This window comes from Microtus ochrogaster, linkage group LG8, assembly GCF_000317375.1.
Source record: "Microtus ochrogaster isolate Prairie Vole_2 linkage group LG8, MicOch1.0, whole genome shotgun sequence".
Lineage (NCBI taxonomy): Eukaryota > Metazoa > Chordata > Mammalia > Rodentia > Cricetidae > Microtus > Microtus ochrogaster.
In genome coordinates this window covers 15,201,386-15,221,147 of record NC_022033.1, presented here as the reverse complement: position 1 = coordinate 15,221,147, position 19,762 = coordinate 15,201,386, and the positions used below count along the sequence as shown (strand labels likewise).

The following is a 19,762-nucleotide window of genomic DNA, read 5'->3' as shown; positions in this document are numbered from 1 at the left end:
TTTATTACTTAACCAATGACCTTCCTCCATCATTGAGGCTTGAACCTGATCCTGGAGTGATCCATTTTTGTGACCTCGTTCAGTGCATTGTAACTGAGTTCTTTCTAGGTGTCAATCACTGTACTCGGTACTGGGAACAAACCAGACTTACCTCCAGCCTTCATGGAGCCCGGGGCTTTGTAGAAGGGATACACAAGCCAAAGGTAGAGATGAACCACAAACATCTATAGGAGGTAACCGAGCACCGTGAGAGACTTGCAATGTGTGGGGCTTGGAGGTGTCTTTGCAGAGGATGGGCGGGACAGTTGAGAAGGGCTCTAGGATGTTGGGACCAATTGAGTCCTGGCCTTCAGCTGCTCTTCCCTGTCTAGAGCCTTCTAATTGAAGTTACTAAAAACTGTGCTTTGCCTAGAGGATCAGAGGATGGGGTTTTCACCTGGTGGCCATTGACTGCAGGGTATTTAAGTCTCCATGGTGCTATTAAAGAGGGACTTTTGACCTCCAGCCCCTTGCCCGAAGCTCGTGAACTGGATTCTAGTGCATAGAGTGCAGATGGTGTGTGTGGGGGGGGCACTAGGAGGAGGTGACCCTGGCCTTTGCATTCTGGAGTGATGCGATACCCGTGGTTGAGTCCATCCAAACACTTGCTCCCAACCCATCTTGGTGGTGAAGCAGAAGACAAGCTAACTCACGGGACATGAACCTGTGGCACAGACATTAAAGAACACACCAGTGAGAATGCAGAGCCAGTGAGCAGCTGGCATCTGTTCTGTCTCCTTGGAAAGGTCCCTTAATGCCCTGCAATTCCGGGAAGAGCAGTCCTGAGCTGGCAACGACCAGACCATGGGAGGACTTACAGCATCATGTTTGAGACCTAGATCTTGGACCCAAAGGCCATGGGGTTCCTGGATGTGTACCTGAAGGACTCTAAGCCAGCATAGCCACACGTCCAGGGAGCATTGCTAATGATGGGAGAGCCAGCCTAGACAGAGGGTAAGGACAATGTGGCATGACAGAGTTTTACTCAGACGTGAGGAAGGAAGCCATGTCATTCGCAGGGAAAAGACAGGAACTGGAGCTCCCCGTGTTCAGTGTCCAGACTCAGGCAGATACCACTTGCTTACTCTCATATGTGAAATTTAGATTTAAATACATATACATAGGCATATATATGTAACATGAAAGTGGAAGGGGGGATAAACTGGGAAAGGAGAGGAATTTATTAGGTACATTGTACACCTCTGTGAAAATGTTGGACCTGAACCCGTGAGTCTGTGCAGTGAAGCATTAGCAATAGTGATAAAGCCAGGGCAGCTGTCTGAGCATGCGCAGCACAAGCGACTAGTGGGATGATTCTGTCTCTTCATTCATTCATTCATTCTTTGTCTTTTACATCCTGCCTCCCAATCCCACCCATCTCCTGCCCCAACCCAAAATAAAACAAAATAAAATTTAAGAGAAAAAGTGGGAGAAAGAGGAAGGGAGGGAGGGAAGGAAAATCTTGTCATAGAAGCTGTAGTGTGACACAGTGAGTCACACAGTAAACCCTTTATCCATATATCTTTATATGCAGGCATTTATTGAAAAGAATCATTGGTACGGTTTAGGGCCCCTGGTCTCTGCTGCACCATCAATGCTGGGCCCTCACTGGGACTCTTCCTGGATGTCCTGTTGGGTCCTGTGTCGAAGATATCCTCTGGCTCCTCCCCTGTGCTCCAGCAGGTCACAGATGAGGCAGATGTTGGGGTGGGCCAACTCATAACCCTGGTTCTGGGACTGGGTCCCAGGTGCTGCAGCTGATGAGAGGCAGGGAAACCTCTCCCATGGTCACGGCTTTGGTGCTGGCTCGCCCACACCTCCACGGACAGGGCTGACTCTATACCCAGGGGAGGTGTGGTCCTCGGACCTGGCAGGTGAGGGGCGTGGTCAGCTCTCCCATTCCCACACTCTCAGGGCCCGTTAACCATGCCCCTGTGAACAGGCTCATTGTGCAGCCCAGGAGAGCAGAGATCCTTTTTCTGAGTGCTTCAGTCAATGAGGGGCAGGACCAGTTCTCCCCAGCGTTGCGGCCAGTGAGGGGCGGGGCCAGCTCTGCACAGTCTTACCCTCTCTGCCTTTGGTGGCATCAGGAGCCACAGACATCAGCAGAGCCCGGAGCTGCATCAGAGACGGAACCCAGACTTGCCCCCAGAAGAAGCCCAGGCTCAGACATCCCTGTGGACCTCACCCACTCCTCATCTCTTTTACCTTTCCAGTTATGCCTCTATCCACAGGACATAAATATTCGGTTTCTCTCTGTCCCTTATCACTCCATACATTTGCCCACCATTGCCACGCACCCGTCTGCGCTCTATGCGCTAGAACCCAGTTCGTGAGCTTTGGGCAAGGGGCTGGAGGTTGAGAATACACACGCAGAGACAGACTGACCGACATACAGACCTTCCAACACTGGTACCAAAAGCCCCTCTTTAATAATAGCACCATGGAGGCTTAAATACACTGAAGTCAATGGCCAACAGGTGAAAATCCCATCCTCTGATCCTCTAAGCTAGGCACAGCTTCTAGTAACTTCAATTAGAAGGTTCTAGCAGGGAAGCAGTTGAAAGCCAGGACTCATTAGTCCCAACATACCATAGCAGTGCCCATCTGCCTGTGGCTGCAAGGTGCCTGGAGGGCCAGCGTTTTCTTCTAAGAACCTGGGGCTCACTGCCCCAGGCCCGAGTGTGGGGTTCCTTGTCCAGCTTAGACCATCGTGGCCCATAACAGGACCACTCTCCCTCAACTTAAAAACATCATAATAGTGCCCAGTCTCACCCAGTGGGCTCCTGGTTGGTGCGGAAGTGTTGCCAGAGACCTCCAAGTCTGGCTAGAAAGCCCGGGCTGCTGGCTGCGATCCGTTGAGTTCCACTGCCCCGCTGCATGGCGTGGGGCAGGAACGGGATGATTCTTTTTAGAGAAGATTCTGGTTACAAGAAGGAGTGTAGGGATAGGAGAGAGCTGTGGGAGACCAGGAGGAGGCTGTCATCTTTGTCCCCGGTGGGGTGGTAGTGGACTATGTAGAGTTTAAACATATTTTGGAGTAGTTGTATTGGAATTGAGAGGGGAGTGAAGGGGAGCACTGGGTTTGTGCATGGAGGGTGACGTCATCTGATGAGGTCAGAGAATACGGGTGAGTGCAAGGTAGAAGAAGGGAACGACATGTGGGTATGGAGATGTCCCGTTGTGCTTGAATGAGCAACCAAGAACAGAGGCTGAATGTGACCCCTGCAGGGCTTTGAACACAAGGGTTGTTGGGGTATCCGGAAGGGAGTGTAAGGGAGAAAGAGAAGAGTGCTCAGGGCTGACTGAGGCAAACTCCAACCTGAGAAGAAAGCCAAGGGAAGTCAGCAGTTAGGTGTGGCCACCTCTTCCAGACCCGTTTACCTATCTGTGTGGTAACTCCATAATATCCCTGTAGAGGGAGCCAGTGAGCAAGAAGTCATGTTCATTCTGGAACCTAAGGAACAAGCAGTGTGTCCCTGCTCTGTCATAGCTCTACCCAAACCTCCCTGTACACACAGCTTTGTCCATCAATCCATGAGAAAAGGGCTAGACTTCGGCGGGGAGGGGGATAGCTAGCTAGCTGCTCAGTCTGCATGCTGGATTCACAGAGCAATACAGAACGGCAAACCATGTCCTTCCTCCCTCTGGACAGAGCCCAGAACATCACAAGTGCCGAGTGAGCACTCTGCCACTAAGCCACCTCTCCAGCCCCACTGTGCCTTCCATTCTCTGCACATACATGTTAAGGAAGGTTTTTTCCTATTCACAAATACGTCTGGTGTCTTTCGTCACTTCTGGAAGATCTCAACCATTGCCTCTTCTGGTACTCCTCTGGCCCATTAAAACAGAGCCCATGAGACACCTGCTATCCTCTGTGTGCAACTTCTCTTTTTCTGTTTCTGGTGCGTCATGGATAGTTTCTTCAGCTCTGACTTATAGTTCACAGAGCTGTCTTCTATTGGGTCTCATCTCCAGAATATGGAGAGGGAAGACTGGCTCTCCAGGCATGGGCATTGCAGACAGGGAGATTGAAGCTAATCTCACACGTGGACCTGATGTGAAAGGCCTTTACCAACCAAGTCCAGCATTGCAAATATGAGCAACAGATCAGGGCCAAGCAGGATTTGTCCTAGGAGTGCAGGGTGTCCAACATACCTATGACCCCCAGCACTCAGGGGGCTGAGAGTTCAAGGCCAGCATGGGCTACAGAGTAAATTCTTTCTCAATAAAAAAAAAAGGAAAGGAAAGGAAAGGATGGAGGGAGGAAGTGGACTAAAAAGAAACAAGGCAAGTTTGCTCTGATATTAACTAGATGGCAATGAGAAGGGCACCCGAGACTTCCAGTAGACTACGGGGGAAATAGTTTGATGAGATTAAAGTGAAAAAGTCGAGATGACAAGAGGCACTTGTCATCAAGTCAGGCCTGAGTTTCATATCCAAAACCTACATAGTGGAAGGATGCCCACAAGTTGTCTTCTGACCTCCACATGTGCACCATGGTGTGACAGACAGACAGATAGACTGACAGACAGACAGACACACATAATTAAAAGTCTTATAACCCATGTATGATTTTTAAAAATTCACTCACAATGACAAATGGGAGGTCCCCTTCACCTACTGAAGCACACCCAGGATGTGTGCCACAAAACCAGGGCTCAACGTACATGCTCACCATGATCTACGGTAAAACCTGGGATGGTTATGGCAAGGAGAAAGCCAAATGTAGTGCTCACGGTCTACTAGCCTTGTTCTGAGGCCTGCTCATTGGGGTGGGAAAAATGGCCCAGTAAGACCTAGAGGAGGACTGACCTAGAGGAGAGCTGCTAACTGCTAATCTGTACCACGACAGGACAAATGTCACTCACCCAGATAAGGACCACAAGATGCCTGGGGATGCCTAAGAGACTCTGATTGCCTGAAGCCTCCAGTCCCCAGCTCATCTGCTTAATCTGCTTGACTGTTCTCCTCTGGACCAAGTCCCGCTCTGTAAAGTGGGTGGCCGGGGGAGGGTGGTTCTCAGGTGACCGTGGGCCAGGTCTGCTGGGAAATCAGGAGCAGATTCAGGGAAATCCACTCTCCAGGAGTCCAAGCTCTTGTCTACAGACTCTCAGCGGGAGGAAGATTCACTGAGGAGTGGAGCAGGACCTGAGTCAGGAGGTCGTTAGGCCTTCTGCCTCATGGTGGTCCTCTCTTTGTCAAAGGCACTGTTTCCACTGCTGCTGTTACTGATGCTATCAAATGTGTTCTGAGAATTTGAGGCACTGACCCCTCCCCCCCTCCGTCCCTCTGATGTTTTCAGACCTACAGCAGCCAGAGCGAGAGCAATGAAGACTATGAGATTCCTCCTATAACGCCTCCCAACCTCCCTGAGCCATCCCTCCTGCACTTGGGGGACCACGAAGCCGGCTACCACTCACTGTGCCACGGCCTTGCGCCCAACGGGCTGCTCCCTGCCTACTCGTACCAAGCTATGGACCTCCCAGCCATCATGGTGTCCAACATGCTGGCCCAGGATAGCCACCTGCTGTCTGGACAGCTGCCCACGGTGAGTCCATCTTCCACATGGGCCCCCACGGCTCCAGCAAGGGTGGGCTTGAGGGGAGCAAGTAGCAGGGCTGAGCTGAGGAGCCCTGATCCTGTGCCTGGATTGAGTTTTGCTGGCTAAATTCAGAGAGTCTGTGGAGTGTGGGTTTGGCATGGAAGGAAACTGTTTCTTCTACAGCTCTGTTCGTGGCAACTTAGGACTGATTTTATTGGTTGTTGATAGTATAACCTTAATCTTATTTCTAGCAGATTTGTTGAGATATATGCATGCCATCAATTCCCAAACATAGAGTGGGAAACTATACAATCCTTGTGAAAATGTTTTCCTCTCCCCGCACCCCCCACACACTAAAAGAGGCTTCAGTCTTGCAAGTAGTATTTATTGCAATCCCAGTGCAGGAAACACAAGCACATGCCACCACGCTTGGGTCCTTATGTTTGCAAGGCAAGCACTTTACTAACCATGGTACCTTTCCAGCCCAGTTTAGCTCGGTGACTAACAGCAAGAGCAACCATTCCTGCTTGTCCACTTTGCCAAATAGTGGCTAGGACTCTACCTACATCATCTCAAACATGATGACAAGGTCTTGATGGCTGATGCTACGATTCAGAGACAAGGAAAGGGTCCCTGATGTGAATCCCAGGGCTCCCAAGTCCAGCAGCTACTCCCCTCCCAGTCTTTACTAAGTGTGGCAGCCCAGGGCAAGGACCTGTGGGGACAATGACGTTCCTCATCCCTGTACCAGGCTCTCATAGCATGTGGCCTGGCTCTGCCCTGCCTTGTGTTGTAGGGAATCCCCAGCAAAGGCACCCAGAGTAGTGAGGATATGTTAGAAAATGAGCTGAGATAATGGCAGGGGCGGACCAGACAGAGGCCACGTGACTGTGGAGTCTGAACCAGTCACCCACTTGGAAGAGGAAACTGGGCTACTGCTGTGTTGAGATGGACAGATCAGGACCCCTGGAGAGCAGAGCACACATTTCCATTGAGTTTTTCATTAATTATTGACAAGGTCTCACTATGCAGTATACGCTGGTCTTGAACTCACGACCTGCTTGCCTCTGCTTATATCAGCTGACAACCAGGCTTTGAGGAAAGTTTCAGGCTCATGGGAGACCCTGTCCAAAAAACCAAGTGGGCAGTACCTGTAGTTGCCTCCTGGCCTTCACACATACATACTGTGACCAGTCTCACAGCGGCCTTCCCAAGCCTCCCCACCATAACAGCTCCGATCCTTACAGGGCCTGCTGTCAGTTGATCACAGACCACCCCTGACTCCCCTTGGAAATACACGATCACTTACATGAGCACCGTGTGAAACAGTCCTTTGCAGCTTTCCTCACAACCGGCCCATGTTTAGTATGCGTCTCAAATGCACGGTCTCTGCTCTCCATTAGTCTAGAACTGTGGGGGTTTGTTTGATTTTATATCCCCCTCCTTACTTAATGAGAGCTAAGCCTGACCTTGTTACCCAGGGCAGAGGCCCCCAGCGAAGGGGAAAGCCGGATAAGAGCTAAACGCTAGGGTGGGGTGGTAAGAAGGCAAGTGGCCTTGACAACAAACAGGACTTCTGAATTCGGGAGAATGGCAAGCACGAAGTGTGTGTGTGTGTGTGTGTGTGTGTGTGTGTGTGTGTGTGTGTGTGCGCGCGCGCGCCACGCAGCTGTATGTGTGAAGCAGGGATTATGGAAGCACCTGCTGGGTGTCAAACAGCATGCACAGGGATTTGTAAATGCTTTCTCATGCTGCGCTCCTCTCCACTGAGAGAGGCAGGGAGGGCCACTCCACCAAGTGATGCAGAGGGCTGGAGGCTTCTGTTTTCCATGGCTGCTCTAGCAAATTCCCACAAACCGGCTGCTCAAACGCACCAGAGATCTAACTACTCACAGCCCCAGAGGTCCAAAACCAGAACCTCAAGTTGAAATCAAGGTTCTGGGAATCTGTGCTTGCACAGGAGATTCCGGGGTGTCTGTCTTTACCTCTTCTAGTTTCCAGAGCAGTGGTTCTCAACGTTCCCAATGCTGCGACCCTTCAATACAGCTCCTCATAGCATGGGGACCCCAGCCATAAAATTATTTCACTACTACTTCATAACTGTAATTTTGCTACTGTTATGAGTTATAATTTAAATATCTGATATGTGACCGGGGTCATGGCCCACAGGTTGAGAATCATTGTTCTAGCGGCTTCCCTGGCTTGTGGTTCTGTCTCTCCCTGGTCTCTGGCTTCTTTTTCATTACTGATAGCTCCCTGCCCTTCTCATACGGACACTTATGATGGACTGTAGGTCTAATCTAGAATTAGACCAATGTTGTGGTCCTGAGCTTGAACTTTGTCGTAAAGGCCACTTGCTCTTGTGACATTTGCAGGTTCTAAGGACTACGGCTTAGTACCTTTTCTTTCTGAGTGTGTGGCATGTAGTAATAGGAGCGGCGGGGCTGCATCCCTAGCACCCTGGCCGCCTGCTGGCTAGCTTATGACCCGAAATAACAACACACAAACTGTATTCGTTTAAACACTGCTTGGGCCTTTAGCACTAGCCCTTACTGGCTAATTCTGATATCCTGATCAACCCATCTCTAATAATCTGTGAGCACCGGTCTTACCGGGAAGATTCTAGCCTACGTCCATCCTGGGCCGGAGCTTCAACGCCTGAGCCTCAGAGCAGCAGAGCTCTCTCGTCCGCCCTGGAGATGGGAGTATGTCGTCTCTGCTCCAGAGCAGAGCTGTAGAGTCTGAGCTCACTTCCTCTTCCTCCCAGCATTCTGTTCTGTTTACTCCTCCCACCTATGTTTTAACCTATGAGGGCCAGCCAAGCAGTTTCTTTATTGCTTAACCAATGAAATCAACAGATTGATATATGGCACTCCCACATCAGTGGCATGTGTGTGCATGCATGTGCCACAGCACACCTGTGAAGGTTGGAGGACTCTTCTTCCTCCATGTGGGTTCTAGGGATCAAACTCTAGCTGTCAGACTTAGCAGCAAGCGCCTTTACCCTCTGAGCCCTCTCACTTGGCCATGATTTAATATCTTTAGTAGGGTATGGCATTTTCCCACCTGCCCTGCCAACTGATCTTCTTGAACCCCTTCTGGGTACCAGGCATGGCTACAGGCTTTGTGATCTCTGGGACTCATTTACATACACCAGATGCAAACAGAGAGAGGATCAAGAGTCTGTGATGAAGTTCAGATGTAGTTTTATCCCCTGAAGCCAATATGAAAAACTCAGACCCTGGGATGATGGTGTTATGGGGTGCTGTGGGCCTTTAAGAGGAGGAACCTAGTGGAAGGCCCTTAGGGACAAAGGGTCGTGGTATTCTGGTCTCTTTTCTCTCTGGTTCCAGATGTGGCCCTTCACTCATATGTTCCCATCATGCTGTGCTACCCTCAACAGAGGCCCAAAGCCATGTGTTCCCTCAACCAAGCCACAGCTATCCTTGGTTAACCCAGTGAGCTGACCCAGGGATGTTGTTATAGTGCTGAAAAGCCAACAGATGCAGTCTGCTTCTCAGACAACGCTGTAGATGTTCAGCTAGTGGGCGGGGTCTGTGTGCCTGGAATAGACATCTGACCAGGACGGGGGAGGCAATAGCTTTGTATCTGGGAGCACTGGCCTTCGTGGGGTGGGAATATGATAAAACACAGTTTCTGTGGAGTACCAAGACCCCAGTACTTCAGCGGCCTTGTCTGTCCGAGGCCATCGTTAGCAATACTGACTGTGGCTTGGCCAGTGATGGAGTCACAGCGCAACACAGGATAGCAGATGATTCTGTAAACTACCTTGTCCCTCACATGGGAAGTGACAGTTGGGCAGGAGGCAGACCTGTATGCTGTCTTTGTGAGTGAAAACGCCACCAACTCTCAAGCCGAACTTCCGGAAGTCACACCTACCAAGTCCTTACAACTATCTCTCACTTCGACCAGAGGGTAAAGGATTGCACAGCCAGGCTCAGGGAGCACAGAGGATACCTGGATGCCAGGTGTTGTTCCCAGAGATGCCATCTCGACATGAGTAGGTGAGACTTTGCTCTTTGGAAGCCATTTCATCAATGCTAAGGCCCCCATAGTGTTGACTCCAGAGGCCACCAATGCCTTCTGGTCCCCTGCTTGATTATTAAGTCTCACGGGCATGTGGAGGCGGCTCCTCTCCTGATGCCGCCAGGGGGGATTATGAACGACGCCAGAACCAGACCCCTTTACAAAATTAAATATGCTCACAGCTTTCTCCCTCAACTTCAATGTCTTAACTGATTAAACATTCATTTCCAAGACAAAAAGAGTCAATTTAGTATGAAAGATATATTTTGCCAGTTTAATTTAAAGCACTGTACCTCCGTCTGACCTCTATTTTCATAACTCGATAATTTTATCCTATGTTGATTGTTTCATTTTGAGAGAGATATTGTATTTATAAATCAGCCTCTAAAATGCTCGCAGAAACTCAGAGTGGAATTTATGGAGCTGTTCGTGGAGTCTGAGATCACTTCTGGAATCCTCTGGGAAACAGCTCAGGGTCTCTGAGTACTGAGGGGAAGGGGTAAGCCAGGAAGGGGTGGGGCTTCATCTCTACCACAAAGGAAAACCCTGCTTTTGGGGAACCAAAGATATCTATCCCAAGGGTGAGGGAAATACTTGGGCAGGTGGAAGCAGACTCACCATGGCCACAGTGGTGGTTAGGAATCTGGGATCCTGAGCCCTTTGGCCCTCTGGAGTGGTGTTGTCTCAGCCCAGTCCTCAGCACAGGAGCAGGACAGAGGCCATGCAAATATTCTCCTCCCATCTTTGAGGACTCTGGTTGTGTGCTTAGTTGTGTGAAGGCTGAAGGTGGATGCTTAGTGTCTTTCTTAACCACTCTCTACCTTATATTTAAATTATTTGTTTATAGGTGCATGAATGTTCGTTTGCATGTATGTCTGCATGCCCCTTATGTACATTGCTCTTACGGACCAGAAGAAGATGTTAGATCCCCTGGAACTAGAGTTGGAGATGGTTGTGAGTCACCCTGTAGGTGCTGAGGATCAATCCCAGGTCCTCAGCAAGAGCAGCCAGTGCTCTTAACTGCTGAGCCATCCCTCCAGCCCCTTCTCCATCTTGTATGTTGAGACAAGGTCTCTCACTGCCCCTGGAGCTCAGCGATTGGCTAATGGTCTGGTCAGAGCATGCAGGATCCTCCAGTCTCTGCCTTCTAGCACTGGATTACAGGCACAGAGATCCCCTGCTTTTTTATATAGGTGTTGGGGATCCAAAATCAGATCTCCATTCTTGTGCAGCAAACACTTCTCCCCCAAACCATCTTCCCAGCCCCTACTTTGTGTCTTGTTGGATTTCTTGGGACTTTAGGCAAGCCACTCCTACTTCAGCCTCAGTTTTCCTGCCAGTGAACTGTGTTTAGGATCCCAGCTTTGAAAAAATGGCATAGCTGCTTTGCCAGCTCCACTAGACTAAGCAAGCAAATGTGGGGAGACTCCCCAGGGCCACCACTACTTGTGACAACTAGTTGGGAACCTACAAAAAATAAGATCAACGTCCCCACTGTTCAGTTTTGGTCCCTTTGTGCCTTACTTCCTATTCTGAAGCGCTCACAGATCAGAGTTATTCTCCCAGCACACTAGAGCTGGGCCGGACCTGGGGGCTTCCAACCCAGGTGAAGTAGCTCGGGGTAGTTGTTAGAGGCAGACCCACAGTCTACGTGCCCTTGGCCAGCCTGCCTTAGAGATGGTTTCCACGAGAGAATCTACACAGCCTTGGGTTGGGCCTAGAGCCTGGGAGTGGTGGGCCCAGCCTGTGTGTTACCTCTGCAGGTCTTTAACAGACCTCCAACTCAAGCCACTGTCCCCCAAACTTCTTAGTGATGTGGGAGTGAACAACCCCCCCCCAAGGCCAACCCACTGTTTTTATCATTCTTAATGTGTGAATGTTTTTGTTTTGTGCTTGTATAGTTAGGTCTGTCCTGTAGCAAATTGCTACAACCCTTAACAGCATAAAGCAATTCATTTTAATTATCTCCTATGATTCTTGAGTCAGCGGAACTGCATCGTGTGGTTTCTGGGGTCAGGTAGCCATTTTTCTGAGCCCAGTGTCTAGGATAGTCTTACTTTAGCCCCTGGCTTGTTTCCCCTGGCACCAGTTGAGGTATCTTAGCTATGAGTCTCTCATCACCAGAAGCCTGGAGAAAGGGTGGGCCCTAGGGTGCAAACTTTCAAACTTCTTATCAGTTTTAGGCCAAAGCCAGTCACATGACTAACCCAGAGAGCCAAGCAATAGAGTGCTAAACCCACCTCGCCGAGGGAGAAATGGCAGAGCCATGCAGGAAAGGGCTTAAGAGACAGGATGGTGGCCATTTCTGTAACCTGTGGCTTTCGCTGTCAACTTTACCCAACCTGGAAGAGAGTTTCGACTGGAAAACTGTCTAGATCAGGTTGGATTGTGCATGGCTATGGGGATCGTATTAATTGTTAATTGATGTAAGAAGACCCAACCCACCGTGGGCGGCACCATCCCCTGTTGTGCAAGCATTCACTTCTCCCTGGTTTAGCTGTGGCCGCGGTGGGAGGAGCTGCTTGAGTGTCTGCTTTGACTTCCCCCAAATGATATTCCGTGGTCCAGAATAACCACATAAACCCCCTTTTCCCTAAAACATTTTTTAAAGCATTTCCCTGGTGAGTTTTTTTGTTTGTTTGTTTTTTGTTTTTTTGCCACCTTAGCACACGATTGGGTCATTTGGGAAAAGGGAATCTCAACTGAGAAAAAGGCACCGCAGATTGGCCTATGGAGAAGCTAGTGGGGCATTTTCTTGGTGATTGACATGGGAAGGCCCAGCCCACTGTGGTGGTGCAATCCCTCACCAGGTTGTCCTGGACATTATAAGAAATCAGGCTAGTGAGGCATAAGGAGCAAGCTAGTAAGCAGCTCCCCTTCATGGCCTCTGCTTCAGTTCTTGCCTCCAGGTTTCTGCCTTGGGTCCCTGCCCCTGATTTTCCTGGGTGACAGACTATAAGTTACTTTTGATTATGGTGTTTTATCACAGTAGAATAAACCTTACCTAAAACAAATTATTTGTCTGTCTATCTATCTATCTATCTATCTATCTATCTATCTATCTATCTATCTATCTATCTATCTATCTTGTTTGGGGTGTGTGTGTGTGTGTGTGTGTCTGTCTGTCTGTCTGTCTGTCTGTCCTTCAGAGGACAACTTGAGGGAATCAAATCCCTCTCCTTCCACCATGTGGAACTGGGGATCAAATTCAGGTCATAAAGCTTGGCAGCCAGCTCTTATAGCCACTGAGCCATCTTACTGGCCCCAAAAGTCGCTGTTGTTGGGATATTTTTATCACACAGCAATAGAAATAAAAGTAGGACACTTATTGTTTTGCTTCTCTGGGTGTTTTTTGTTTGTTTGTTTTGCTTTGCTTTGCTTTCTCGATTTTTAGCATTTTCCAAAAGTCACAGTCATAGGCCCTGTGCTCAGGTTGGCCTCAGTTAAGAACCCAGATCCTGTGCTTCTTTCCAGCACTCTATGACCAAGAGCAAGGTGTTCATCGTCCTGTGCCCCAATTTTTTCATTTGTACCATGGAGGTCAGGCACTTGCCCTGTAGGAAGAAAGTCTGTGATTGGAGGAATCTAAGTGGCACACAGTAGGTCCAACCTCAGTGACTTACTGTAGTTAGTAAAGCATTCTGCTCATTGACTAGGTGTGACCAGACTGTCTTCTCTAAGTTCCGTCAGCCTGACCTGCTGGGTGTAAGCTTTGCCGTGGCAAGTTTCCGGTCTGTTCACCAACGCAAATCAACAAGATGGGCAGTTGGAAAACCAAGTGGGATGCTCTGATGGCTGGAGAGGGGTGGGAGGAGTCAGGGGTTGTGGGAGGGAGCATATCTATTATGGCGGATGTCATGATGTCATTCGGGCCTTGGCATTTAAAACCAGCATCAGTGACAGCTCTCCCTCTAGTTAAAAGAACGAGGGCCCAAGAAACAACCCATCTTAGCTCCATGACTAGGCCGGGAGTGGGGGCACCCATCACAGGAAAAACAGAGGGAGCCATGTTTTCATCCCAGGAGTGGGAGAAAGACAAATTTCCAAAATGGACTCTGGAAGGACAGAAATGGGGACACTCAGAAGCCCCAAATATTCTTGGTATGCACTGGAGTCCTGGTGCAACTCTTTCCCCCATTTTTCAGAAGCCGTAAGCCAAAGAAATGTGTCTTTTTAGATTTTATAAAACTCAGGGAAAAAATGGCTTTAAACAGCTTTTACTCCCCTGCTATAATTATTTATTTTCAAACACTCCTGCAGGGGACTGCTCTGTCTTCTTATCCCGGACTCCTTTTGCTCATAAATGAACCATCACTTCAATAAATCATTATGAAAACAGAGACTAACACCAGCTCTGAGAGGTTGAAAGATTTATGTAACACATTTATGTCTCCCATTTTCTCATTCTGGTTCTCCGCTGCAAAAGCTAAGCTAATAAAAGCTGCTATTAATATTTCTTGTTGCCTAGCAACCCTAGAGCGGGAGTAATAGCTTGGGCTAGAAAAATAGATGACCGATAAGGAAAAATTCAATTCTTTTATTATCTCAGGGGAAATGCCCTTTTACTGGTACATTATGATGTACGAGTGTGAAGTTGAACACAAAAGATTGGTATGTGAGTGTGTGTGAGTGTGTGTGAGTGTGTGTGAGTGTGTGTTTCTATTTTTAATGAACACCACTTTACCTCCACTAACTCTTCCTGAGCACTTTTGTTTTCTTTTGCGCCCTCCGCCATCCCATCCCTCATGCTTAATTTAACAACTAGAGTAGTTAAGAAGCTGTCAGCGTTTCTTTTTTTAGTTTAAAAATGGTTTCTGCAAAGGTTTACAACTCGGTCATAAAAATTCACTCCCCGTTAGGGCTCAGGGCAGCGATAAGCCAGCACGCAGCCGGGTTCTCCACGAATGGATCACATTTGTTGAGAGATAAGATTCATGGAGTTTTTTTCTGAGAAGGAAGGTCAGAGCAGAATAAAGCGTGTTCTTCGCGGTGTCGAAGTTTTCTTTGGAATCCAGGGACGCTGTCTCTTCTAAGTCTGGGGATGTGCTGAATGGGGACAAGGTTGGGGCACAGTCATATACTGAGCACCTGCTGTGTAAAGTTTGGGTCCATTGCTCCCCCAACATCTGTCCGATGTAGAAAGGAAGGCTTAGGAGGGGTGAGGGTAGCAGTGTGCACCATGAGGTCCTCATACGTGTCTTAAGTGTAGGATTTTTCAACCTCAAGCCCACTGACATGTTGGGCAGGACAGCCCACTGCGGAGGGCTCTCCTGTGTACAGCGTGATGACTGTCAGCTGCCCTGGCTGCCACTCCCTATGCCCAGAGTCCAGTACCTCCCTCCTCCTCAAAGGCAAAAGCAGGCAATCTCTCCAGGACCAGGGAGGTAGCTCAGTCAGAGAAACTGCAGAGCACTTGCCTTGCAAGTGTGAGAACGTTGAGTGTGATCCAAGAACCTCTAGTTTAAAAAGTCAGGTGTGGTGCTATGCACGTGTAATCCTAATGCTAGGGCAACAGAGACAGACAGATTCCTGGGGTTCACTGGCCAGGCAGACTAGTCTGCTTACTGAGCTTCAAGTTTGGGGGGACCCTGTATCAAAAATCAGAGGTGGGTGGCATCTGAAGAGCGACTTGTGAAAATACCCTCCAACCTCCATTCATGCATGTATGTATATCAATGTGTGTATATCTGTTTAGACATGCACACACGCACAGACAGACAGACAGATGCACATGCACAGACAGACAGACAGATGCACATGCACACACGCACGCACACCCCACCCCCCACACACTCACTCTGTTTCTACACATTACCAAATGTCCCTTGGGGGAGAGATGATCATTTCTAACCTGGAACTATTAGGCACAGTTCCCTCTGCTCAGAAGGCTTCTCTGTGCTCTAGGATTGAGAAAGGCAAAGGTATCAGTCATGCAGTACAAGGGAGTGTCACAAAGCTCAGAAGTCAGGACAAATAATATTTTGATAAGTCTTTTGTAAGATTTGTATTCGATTTATTTAGTGTGTTTGGAGAGGGGATCGTGCACACAGGCCATGGCATTCTGGTGGCTGTCAGAGCACGATTCACAGGAGCTGGTTCTCACCACCTACCGTGTGGATCCCAGATATCACACTTAGGTGGTCAAACACGGGTGTGGGCATCATTCTCCACTCCAATAATTTTCCATACCAGAGCCCACACGACAGCACAGACTGTGAGTGTATCAGGCATCCTCATACAGGTGGGAGCAGGCTGACCTCATGGAAGGATCCACTGTCTGTTTCTAGGCTACATGGGACAACCTGAGCCAAGCCTGTGTTTACCTTCTCCAACACAGGCTTCTGGATGTCTGGTTAGCACTGGGTAAATGGGAAAGGAGAATTAATTGCCCAAAGTCACTTATCTAGAAAAATACAGAGCCAGAACCTAAAGCTACACTTGGGACTCCAAGCCCAGTGCTCTTGGCATCCTTAAAACTGGATGGGCTGGCTCACCATTGCCAGAGTTGTACTCAAGCTGTGAAACGTGCAAAGGCAGCCTGGGTTCTCCCGGTACGGGGGTGGGACTCGAACGGCGATCCCTGACTTTGGCTAACATCCACGTGGCCCTCCCGTGACTGCCTCACTTCAGTCCCACGAACTCCATGCCAGGGAAGAGCTAGCAAGGACCCAACATCCTCGAGAACGGAAGCACCGTAGCCGGCCTTGGGTACTACCCATGAACATGTGGTCTTGTGTATCCTGGCATTTGGGGGCACACAGAGCACACTTTGTTTGGCCATGAATCTTCTTGTGAACCTCCCCTAAGTTGATGAGCCCATTTTTCTCTAACCATGGTCTGCTGACTTCGTTACCACTGACTAAGAGCCTGGCACACTTCTCCTTTGGTACCTCTTATTTCCTTTACTCTTCCACTCTGGGGAGGTAGTGCTGGGATTTTTGTTTTGATGGTTGGGAGTTTGCTTTTGTTTTTGTTTTGTGTTGTCTGGTTGACATGGCGAAGTGTAGGCAGAAATGACTTGGCTGCACAGCTATCAAGATGAGAGGGGCAAGGTCTGAATGCAAGAAGGCTGACTCCCCCCCAGCCTTGCTTCCATACCAGTGCGCAAGCCAAGACTGAGACCTGCTTTATGGGTTTCACTCTGATAGGAGGCTTTTGGGCTCTTGAAAATCACATGACATGTGGGGTACTCCGAGCTAGAAGTTCCCTGGCGCTCCGAGACAAGCAGCGTCTATTATCGCAGGCATGGATGGGAGTTTAGGGGACACACGCTGAGATCTCCAGGTTTCTGTGTTCTGCAATAAAGAAGAGTTGGGCAGGGTGTTGGGGGACTGGAGAGATGATTCCATTGTTAAGAATATCTGCTTCTCTCCCAAATAATCCGAGTTTGATTCCCAGCACCCACATCAGGTGACTCACAACTGCATGTAATTCCATCTGGGGGAGAGGGGCATCCAACTTCCTCTTCTTGCCTCCACCATCACCCCCCCCACACACACATGCCATATACTTACAAGACACATAATGCACATAATAAAACAACATATAACCAAGTGTGGTGATCCACACCTTTAACCCTTGCACTAGGGAGGTAGAGGCGCATGGTTCTCTGTGAATTCAAAGCTAGCCTGGTCTGTGTAGCAAGTTCCAGGACTGCCAGAGCTATACAATGAGACCTGTCTCAAAAACAAACAAAATAAACAAGAAAGTTTGGACCAGGGACACAAGGATTGTGGCAGAAAACAGAAACAGATCGTGGAAGCAGGCCAGAAGCTAGGCAAGGTTGGGAGCTCAAATGGCGTTGGGCAGTGAGGCTCACAACCTTTTATGGGTCTTGTCCTCAGCCCGCTCCCCAGCCCCGCCTTCACCTACAGTGGTATGCCTCCTACTTCTCTTGGGCATGCTCTGTCCCTTACGTGTAGCCCTGATGGGGAGATTTCTAGATATTTTACCCACTGCTATCCTTGTGAATCTCCCTGCCTTTCTCCCCACCCTCTTCTGGCACAGTGTCAGGGAGGGCTTCCTGGATGTGCTGACTTTAGGACTGAGCCTTGGCGACAGACAAGAAGACAGCTGCAAAAGTCGGAGAAAAATCTTGACCCTGTAGCGATCTCTCTCAGTCCCAGGCGCCACCCTCCTGCTATGACTCGGAAACAGTTTGAGATGTTTTATGGTTGCTTAGCTGCCCTCTGGAACCGACCCCTCCACCCCCTGCCAAGCTGCTAATCGGAGCCGTGACCCCCTGGCCTTGGAGCGCGCAGGGGCCAGGTGTTTAACAGTCTCCCAGGCAAGATGCCAAGCTCAGCAGCAGAGTGTGAACTGAGAGAATTCCGGGGAAATCGCAGCGACATTCGTCAGCTGCAGCGCCGATATTGCTGTGTATAATGGCCCTCTCCTCCGAGGGCATATTCAGTACCATGTTTGGGAAAATGAGGTTTTAATGTACCATCGGCATAGCTGAGAAGCCATCGATGGTTCCGCGGAGTGTCAGGAGCGCATAAAACTTGAGATTTATGGGAGTCGTTTTTCCCCCTCTGCTCCGGCTGGATAATAAAAAGTCCGTTCTTTCTCTCAGCTGTGGTTTTGGCTGTGTAGAACTTGGAGGAGTCTTTACAAACGACAGCTAGACAGGCACAGCTCATCTAAACAGAAAAGCTCCAGGAGGGCGCAAGCGCTCCCTGGGAGACTCCGGATACACGTGTTTCCAGGAAACTCTTCTTGTTGGAGGGTGGGGCTTACCAGCAGAGGTGCTGCGGCCAGGCTGTGGTGTTGGCAGCCAGTGCCAAGCCCTTCACTGGGAGCCCAGAGCTTTGCAATCCTTGTTTGAGGACAGCTTGGAAGAATTTGTTCTCTTCTTCTACCTCGTAGGTCTTGAGGATTGAACCTAGGTCACACTTAGTGGGAAGTGCCCTTACCTGCTGAGCCATCTCCCTGGGCCTCTACCTTAGTTTTTTTGAGACGGGGTCTCTCACTGAGTCCAGAGCCCACTGGCTCAGCTAGAATGACTCCTGTCTCTGCCTCCCCAGCATTGGGATTAAGGCATGCCTGGCTTTTCCTGTGAATGCTGGGGACTGAACGCAGCACCTCGGACTTGCAAGTCCCTAACCAACGAGCCATCTCCACAGACCTCCTCATACTCCTGTGGCAGGGTTAGACCAGCTTCAGGAAACAGATATGTCTGACGCTGGGCTCCTCAGTTGTCAACACTGATTGAAGGTGTTTGCGGGTCTCACGACTGTTAGGCCCCAGGCCCATTCCTAAGATGCTATGTTTCCGACTTCTTCTCTACCAGAGATCTCCCTGTTGCTAGTTTTTGTTTTATTTATTTAGTTGTTTATTGGAGTTGGCCATCAGAGTTATGCTTGAATTCTATTATTTTTATTCCTCTTAATTTATTCATTTCTGTCTTTATGTTTATTAATCTTACCTTCCTTTGTAGCATCTGCAATTTTTCATTTTTGAATCTCATGTCTCTTTGTTCATTTACTTTTATTGTTTATTGTTTAATAATAAAGGTTATGGCAGTACATATTTTTTCCAAGTATGGCATTGGCTGTGTCCTATAAATTGTGCAATGAAGTGTTCTTACATCTTTTTCTTCTTTCTTCTCCAGACAGAGCTTTGTGGATTTTATTAAAATGCCATGTTTCCATTGTTTTAAATATTAAAGAAGGAAGGAAATCTATTAAAACCATGCTACTACCCACAAATAATTTTTCAGTCTTGCCATTTGCTAAGTATCTTTTCAGTCATTTTCACTCATAGAGAACCCCCCAAATGGCATCTTTTGCTGTAATTTCTGGACTGTTCTGTCAGAGCCGTTCTGTGAGCCACCAGTTTTCTGTGGCCTTTGCAATGGTCATGCCTCCATGTGTGGGATTATGGGTGGTGACCATCTTAGTCTCTGTTCTATGGCTGTGAAGAGACACCGTGATGATGTCAACTCTTACTTAAAAAAAAAAAAAGAAAAACATTTAACTGGGGGCTCACTTATAGTTTCAGAGGGTTCGTCCATGATCATCATGGTGGTAAGCAGACTGGCATGGCCCTGGAGAAATAGCTGAGAGCTTTACCTCCTGTTCCATAGGTAGTAGACCCAGAGGAGAGAGGGGGGAAGGAGGAGGGGGAGGG

The 19,762-nt window shown here is 48.9% G+C and overlaps 1 protein-coding gene across 10 annotated transcripts in view; it reads left to right on the top strand.

Annotated features, from left to right (window-relative positions):
* Positions 1–19,762, top strand: part of Tox2 (TOX high mobility group box family member 2) — a 117,631-nt gene that overhangs the window by 72,538 nt on the left and 25,331 nt on the right. For all 10 annotated transcript variants that reach the window (XM_026787184.1, XM_026787185.1, XM_026787187.1 and 7 more), the window contains one exon: positions 5,345–5,590. In XM_026787184.1, the coding sequence (XP_026642985.1) occupies positions 5,345–5,590 (246 nt within the window). The remainder of the gene's footprint in view (positions 1–5,344; positions 5,591–19,762) is intronic.